The sequence below is a fragment of the Triticum dicoccoides genome, chromosome 7A (genome assembly GCF_002162155.2).
Source record: "Triticum dicoccoides isolate Atlit2015 ecotype Zavitan chromosome 7A, WEW_v2.0, whole genome shotgun sequence".
Classification (NCBI taxonomy): domain Eukaryota; kingdom Viridiplantae; phylum Streptophyta; class Magnoliopsida; order Poales; family Poaceae; genus Triticum; species Triticum dicoccoides.
The window spans coordinates 276,197,797-276,205,840 of record NC_041392.1 but is presented as its reverse complement, the minus strand read 5'-3'; the positions used below and the strand labels follow the sequence as shown (position 1 = coordinate 276,205,840).

Genomic DNA, 8,044 nt, shown 5'->3' with positions numbered 1-8,044 from the left:
CAAATATGAAGATTCCTTTATCTGTAACCGACCTTATGTAACCCTAGATCCCTCCTGTGTCTATATAAACCAGAGGGCTAGGTCCGTAGATATATCCTCATAATCATAGTCAGACATGCTGGAATTTTAGGGTTTAGCCATTACGATCTCGTGGTAGATCAACTCTTGTAACACTCATTTAAAACAAAACAGAAGCTAGCCAACTCATCTCCAGAAGGCTCCCCCGATTGGGGGTTCGTCAACTATCCGATCTGACTTTCTAGCGCGCCTAAGCCGTTGGATCTTCACTGCGGTTAAATTATTTTCACCTCACGGTTCATTTTTCTGCCCAATAACTAATGGGCTCGTCTCGTGACTGTATTGGCTGGGTTGGCCGGGCCCGCGTGCATGAGGTTTTCCCCAATCCGCACCCTGCGTTCCCCAGCCAATCCATCCTCGCCTCGTCCCACTCCCGCACCAGCCACCGCCCAAACCCTAGCCCCCTTTCCCCTCGATCCCCACAACCTCTCCCGCCTCTATCCCTCCTCCTCGCGTCACCACGGCCTCCGCCCCGGAGCCTCGCCGCCGCCTGATAATACTCCTCCACCATGCTAGCCCCTCCACCTCACCTTCCTTCTTTTTGTTATCTGCGCCCGTCATCGATGCCTGGTTCCAGATCGGGCGCGGGTTAGACGAGGTCGATGGTGGGGTGAATGGGCAGGCGGGGGACGAGGGCAGGCAACAGTCGGCCCGTCGCGATGTGGTGAAGCTACAGGGAAGAGGGAGGAGGTCGGCGACAGGGTGAAGGAGCAAGCCGGTCCCCATGGAGGCAGCGCTACCAGCCAGCTAGGGAGGCGGTCCGGCTCGCCTCTGCTATGCCGTGAGCGGCGGCGCTACCTCTGCCTCCAGCCTCACCTCCTCTGCCAACCATGGGAAAATTTTGGGGAGACCCAAGGTGAGCTTCCCCTCCGTTGCATGACCCAAGGTGAGCTTCCCCTCTGTTGCATGCACTCCTGATCTCTAAAGATTTCTGTAGCCTAAATGCCTATGTACCATGTAAGCAAGCCCAACGTAATGCACACCATCAGCCTGATGAATGACCAAATGGTTTGTTTTTGTTGCCATATAGACCATTGACGGGTGTGCAGGAGCCCTTCTAATTGGTACTCTATGTGTGTTTTATTTTCTTTTGTTGCAGAATAATAATTCAAGTGGATGGCCTATGCGTCTTGTTGTTTAGCGGTATGATGGTCGGTGAAAGTATGTTCTATATATATTGCAAGGTGATGGGCTGCTGACTTTTCTTGTCCACTTCTGCTGATTTCTACCCACTTCTGCTTAATTTGATATCTGATGTATAAGTAATGCACTAATATACAATACATAAAAAAATGACCCGTGTTATATTTCAAAAGTATGGTTTTGCTATGCGCTGCTTGGAATCATTAGTGTTCGTTATTTTTGTTCAGATTTGTTGTGTATGCATGGTAGACCTTTGTAGGTTCTACTTTCTTATTCTTCAGCCATAATTCAGTTCATGACAGTTGCTGCTGTACCAAAGTGCAGACATTAAAATATTTTAGAACAGAACAATTAGATGCTTTGAGTCGTTCAAAACTGAAGGGAGCACCGAGGTATCACATTTGTAAAATCATGCATATGCAGGAGCTCAGCAGTCTACCGACCTAAATTTCTCCCTAACTTATGTCTTTTTGTTCAGTCCAGAATTTTAGGTTTCCTTGGTCACCACGGCCTCCTCTCTACTTGGCTCTCCTCTATCTTGTTTCTCTATAAAAAAATGGAAACTACCATGAGAGATAAATGCCAACTGAAAGTTAAATTCAGTTAGAAAGTTAAATTTAGTTAGAACTAGCCTTTTGCACGTGTGTTCTTGATTCTTCATGTACGACCACATAGTAGGGACGCAACAAATATTTGTTAGCTAGGTTGCTTGCCTAATGAAGCTCCCATGTGGACCATTTACTGCTCTGTGTTATTGGAATTTGTTTGTAGTGTTCGCTCAGGCTAAAGAAATTCATGCCATTTTCCTCCATTTATTTCCTTTTATGCATAAGTGCTACCTTTGGCAATTGCTCTGTCCAGCCTATTAATCACCGAGAAAGGTTTTTATGCAATCTGCTGAATAAGCTCACATTGTTGATTGCAGGATCATAAGATGCTTTTAAACATGATTGTGTGATGCTCAGAGACATTTTGCACAGTAGAAACTTCTTGTGAAGCTTGATTTTATTCAGGTGCCTAACTGACTACCACTTCCTCGGCGTTTGTGCTTACCAGCATGCCGTAAACTTCTTGTGAAGCTCGCTGTTTCATGTGCCTAACTGGCTGCCGCTTTCTATGTTCATGCTTATTTGCATCCAGACGGTGATTTTGGGCTGAAAGATTATTGCAAGCTTAGAATCTTTTAAATGTCCTTATTGACATGATTCGTATGATAAACTTCCAAAATATTCATTTAACGTTGCTATTTTTCTTTTCAGAGCCATATGATTTTTTTATAGAAACATGAGCAGAGTAAAATGGACACAGCTTCTGGTACATCTGAGGTATAGAATCGGCAATCTTCATTGAATGTTGTAACATATTTACAACTAGATTCAGTTTTAAATCAGAAATAGAAGTCGTTTAAGTTTCGGATAGTTATATGATGTGCCATGTGCATGCTTTACAGTTACCTTGCAAGTGTCGTGATGTTGCATAGATATTTCTTTATCTATATGAATGTTGGACCCTGCGTGATTGATCTTATTTTGTTCCTATGTGAGAACTAGCTCTCCTTTAGTAGTGTAGTACTTCTATACTAAACTGAACCGGGAATGGTTTGATTGTTCTCTGTAGGACAGTGTGATTTCTTTTCTTAGAATGTTGTCATCTATATCTTGCTGAAGTACAGAACTATTGGTCAGTTAATTCTCTCACTCATCAATTTACAAATTCAGTATTTTATTTCACATGGGGCTTGGCTGGTTTACATTTAATTCATGCATCATATATGTTGTTTAGTTCAGACTTGTGCATGTGCATGCATTGGAATTGATTTAACAAAGATATAGCATGATTCTGTACATAAAAATAATATGAGTATGCATGATCTATGAATAAATGCTCGGATATAGTTAGTCGTCAGATAGTAGGTGTACCATGGGCTTACAACTTCTGGATATTGTTAATACTTAATGGCCTGTAGTTGTTCAAAAATCTGGAATGTCTTTCGAGAACTGTTGATCAGTGTTGCTATGAGTATTTCTCAGAGTTTTGGTTGCATGGATGTACATTAGAGTAGCAGAGGTTCTTATTTTACTTTGTCCAGAAGAGGGGATTTTACTTTTTTGTTCACAATTTTTATCTAACTTTCTATCAGCACCGACGACCACAATGGGATGGATCAAGCAGCCAAGACTCAGTGGTCGACAGTGCGACTCTTCCAGCACTGAAGTTATGTCTTTTGGGCCAATTTCAATTGCCTCACTACCTCTACACATGGATCCTGTAGGTATTTCCTAATGTAAGTGTCACTGTTTTTCTTCTTTATGTACCTGGACGGGAGTGCTCATGAGGATGACGACATGCTACTGAACTCAAATTCAAAAATGAAGTTGGGGGCCTGGGGTTTGGAGCCCCTCAGTAGAAGTGCTCAGGCGGCATGTCATAGTTGTTTGCTGATAATTTACCAAGAACAAATTTTGCTTGTCTCTAGCATTAGGCTATGAGCCCTAAAGCAGTTCCAGTGTGATGATCTACCTCTTGACTAGGAAGGGGGGATTGAAAGATAGCACTTGTCGTTTGAAGCAATTAGTATTGGACTATTTGAGGAAGTAAATGTTTAAACCACTAAACCTTATATTCTTTTGTAAAAAGGAGGGTGCAGATAAATAAGAGTTGTTGGCAGCAGCAACCTACACATGTGGAAACAGTGGCTATGGCGGCTCAAAGGGAAGTTGTGGCCGCTAGACAGCAACTCACAACTTAGTGGCAGCTCAAAGTACATGTAATCTATTTCTTCTTGGAGCTATCTACTATAATATTATACTACTATAGTACACGATTTTTTGAATATTTGAATCTGCCCTCTTCTCTCTTGTTTTACCCGCCACATCCAAGATGGAATCATCTGTGGCCGTCAACTTATTAAATCGAACGGCCTGTATCACCCGGATTCGTCACCCACGCAATCCCGCCAAACCTGAAAATGAGCCGCGCTTCTAGAGAACTCCACGACCCACGGTAGCCTCCAGGCTCTGGCAAATCAATTCCCCGCCAACCTCCTCACGCTGATCTTTCCCCTGTAATCTGGATGCTCCGTATCCAGTATTCCAATTTCTCTAGCCCGCGGGTCACACACCACCAGCTCCATTGGTCCATCCCCCCGTCCACACACCCAGCATGGCAGCACCTCCGAATCACCTCCACGTCCAGATTGCATCTCCAGCCCTGTCTCCTTGCAGTCTGTGGCTTGCTTCGAAATTTGTTTGCGCCTGGTGATTCCAGGCTCAGAGTAGTTGGACATCCATCTACGGCCAGCTGACCACAGGTGCCGCTGATCACAGGTGAGGTTGCTGATTCTTCTGCTCCTTTGGGAATTTTGCTGCGTGAGAATGTTCTGCAAGTGATTCTTCTTGCTTACAATGATATGAAATACATATCCACTGGTCCGATTGTAGCTTGCTGATTTTTCTACTTTTCTTGCACGCAAGGTGTTTGTGTTTTTGTCCAAACAGTACACTTGAAAGGCAATGCAACATATGTTCGTTCTGTTCATGTCTCATGGCTATTTGTATATTTGTATATGCTTTAATTATTTTTCTTGGGTTTGGTAACCTAAAAAATGGTCTAATGCTTATACTGTAGGTTGTGGTTGAAAACACTTGGCTTACAAAATCAAGTAAAATCGACAAGATGGAAGGCCGGGTTCCATTCAGAGATATTACAAATGTTCACCCAACAACTTCACCAAAAAGGAACTACTGTAAGTTTTTTTATTATCTTGATATCTAATTATTATCCTTATCAATCCTTTGCCTTGACATACTATTTGTTTTTTGTTTGTTTTGTTTTGTGGGGAAATATTAGCTGTCGTTGGAGAGCAGAATGATCCTTTAGTTGAAACCAGAAATGCTACGCAAATGAATTCTTCCCAGCGTAAGCGTTACCGTGACCGGGATAGATACTTGCAAATGACTCCATATCAAAGGGAAGCCTATTTGCAAAGGAATCGTGAGTACAAAAGAATGAGGCGTGAGTGCAGCGCAAGTTGTAGCAATACACAACCAGCACCCCAGCAGAAAAATACAAGAGCTAATAAGAACATATGCATGACAGGTACTGTTCTAATCGACAAAATATTCATTTCTCATATTATCAATGACCGTTGAATGTTCATTTACCTCTTTAATATATGATGTATAATTTTTGACGGGATAAGGTTGAACCTACATTACAGGAAAGGAAGTCGTGGCCAGTTCAAACTATGAGAAGCATGATTCGGTATTTACTCAACTGGGGTCTTCATCAAAAGGAAAACAAGGTTGTGATACGTAATGAATTAACAAATATCAAATATCAAAATTTATTTTTTTTGTATATTTCATCACACTGTCGTTGACCCTTTTTCCTTAAAACAGCGGCGGATGTTGGTGGTTCTGGCACAAGTCGTCCAAAAGCTGGAACTCGATTCACCATCAGTCCATCTGGCATATATTTATCATCAATATCCTTGGAAGATCAAGCTGCAAAATATGAATTGAAAAATGTACGTCAGCGTAAGCGACATCATTGCGTCAACATGCACTCAGAACTGTCACATGATCAAGAAGAAACACACGTACAAGAGATTTGTGGCCATAATAAAAGACAGAGGCCAGAAAAAGAAAGTTGTAGTACTGCACGGGATCGTGGCAGAGAGACCAACAACTTGCATGAAGACCTCATTTATGTGCCCCAGGATTCTTTTCCTGCCATTCATGGTAATGTTAGTCATAAATAACAATGATTTAATTATATGTTGCACATAGCAAGTATTTCATCTATTGACAACTAGAGATAATTTTTTAACAGAATATCTGGCAAATACTGAAGACTCCATTGAGTACGATGATGTGGATGACGAGAGTCTAATGTATAATAGACCATGTAAGTATTGACTGATATTTTCATCAATGATTCTCAATTTTTGTAATACTTACTAAATTACTTTTGAAAAACACAGGTCTTGACTTTGAATCATATCAAGAGCCAAAGCATGTCACAAAATGCATACAAGCAGATCCATATGATCATATATATCATAAATTGCCCCGTGGCTATCATTTTCTAGAGCGAGTGCCCAACTGTAGACATTGCAATGCGAAAAGGTTCCAATATGAGACACCAACATTTTGTTGCATGAATGGAAAAGTAAAGATAGTAACCCCAGTGGTTCCTGATGAATTGCGTCAGTTGTACATGAGCCAGGATCCAAATGCAAAATACTTCCAAGATCATATACGGTGCTTCAATTCTCATTTCTCTTTTACCTCTCTTGGTGTGATCCTGGACCGAAGATTCTGCAATAGGAGGTCTGGAGTATACACCTTTCGCGCACAGGGCCAAATTTATCACCGTATTGACCAGTTGGTTCCAAAAGAAGATGGCCCCAAGCATTTACAGTTATACTTCTATGACACGGATGCAGATTTGCAACAAAGATTTCTTCACTCGCCAAACCTTGACCAAACTCTGATCCGGAAGTTGGTGAATATACTTTCAAGTAATCCTTATGCACAAATATTTAGAAACCTTGGTTCTATTCCAAACCTTGATGAATATAATATTGAGCTTAACACAAATATTGCCTTAGATCAAAGAGTATATAATGCTCCGACAACATCACAAGTAGCAGCAATTTGGGTCGAGGGAAATAATCCTCGAAGTTATTTTGACAGGAGTATCATGGTTTACGGTAAATCGGATAAACCACAATACATAAAAGCATACCATGGTTGCTATGATCCATTGTCGTATCCACTTTTTTTCCTGAATGGGGAAGTTGGATGGAACCTGAATTTACCAAAAGTTGCTCCCCATGGTAAGAGGAAGAGAAATGATCAAGCAAATGCTCTCAGTGAAGAAGGCAAGTTTTTTTTTGCTTGATTACTTTGTTTCAGATTCATTTATCTAACCATAACTTGCCTTGAATGCAGGAGTGGAAAAGAGCTCTGGTTCTTGTGTATCACCAAGGGAATATTATTGTTATAAGTTACAAATCTGAGATGGCGAGTTCAACGTCTTACTATTTGGAAAGAGATTAACTCAACAGTATATTGTTGATATGTACATCAAGATTGAATCAATAAGGTTGGCTTTCTATTTACAACCGTCAACTCAGGTTCTCATACGTGCAGATTTATATCAAGGATTGGTTGATAGTGTTGTAGCCGGTGAGACACGTGCATGCATGACTGGAAAGCGTATTGTGCTCCCCTCGAAATTTATTGGAGGACCAAGAGACATGCGTCGAAGGTATCTAGATGCAATGGCATTGGTCCAAAGGTTTGGAAAGCCAGACTTATTCATTACAATGACTTGCAACCCGCAATGGGAAGAGATAACTAGAGAGCTGGAACCAGGTCAATCGCCACAAGATCGTCCAGATTTGGTAGCATGGGTCTTCAAGGCAAAGTTGGAGGATCTTAAAGATCTTTTATTCAAGAGGAAATTATTTGGTGAAGTTGTTGCACATGTTCATGTAATAGAATTTTAGAAGAGAGGCCTACCGCATGCACACTTCTTAATTATTTTGAAGTCAACTTGCAAGATTACTAATCCAGATCAATATGATGAGATAATATCAGCAGAGATCCCAGATAAAGACAAATACCCTGTACTGCATGCTTTAGTTATTAAGCACATGATGCATGGACCATGCGGAGTTCTCAACAGTAAGAATACTTGCATGGAAAATGGAAGTTGTAGATATCATTATCCACGGACATTCTCAGAGAAAACACTACAAGGAAAGGACTCATATCCAATTTATAGACGGAGGGATGATGGTTGTCGAGTTCGC

At 41.3% G+C, this 8,044-nt stretch overlaps 1 protein-coding gene across 12 annotated transcripts; it reads left to right on the top strand.

Annotated features, from left to right (window-relative positions):
- Window positions 1-402: 402 nt before the first annotated feature.
- Window positions 403-7,831, top strand: LOC119329355. Of its 12 annotated transcripts, none has more exons than XR_005159459.1 (14): window positions 403-964; window positions 1,178-1,262; window positions 2,147-2,234; window positions 2,481-2,546; window positions 2,839-2,901; window positions 3,362-3,489; window positions 4,849-4,966; window positions 5,071-5,319; window positions 5,441-5,524; window positions 5,622-5,963; window positions 6,055-6,129; window positions 6,206-7,108; window positions 7,179-7,332; window positions 7,405-7,831. XR_005159459.1 is itself a non-coding variant. In XM_037602391.1 (14 exons), exons 6-14 carry the CDS (start codon window positions 3,376-3,378, stop codon window positions 7,244-7,246), a joined length of 1,863 nt encoding a protein of 620 aa, XP_037458288.1. In that variant the 5' UTR covers window positions 403-964; window positions 1,178-1,262; window positions 2,147-2,234; window positions 2,481-2,546; window positions 2,839-2,901; window positions 3,362-3,375; the 3' UTR covers window positions 7,247-7,831. The 12 variants fall into 12 exon arrangements, 11 of the variants coding, with proteins under 11 accessions (XP_037458288.1, XP_037458285.1, XP_037458287.1 ...); XM_037602391.1 differs by having other exon boundaries at window positions 6,206-6,745; window positions 6,836-7,108; window positions 7,179-7,831; XM_037602388.1 differs by having other exon boundaries at window positions 403-934; window positions 7,179-7,831.
- Window positions 7,832-8,044: the final 213 nt, after the last annotated feature.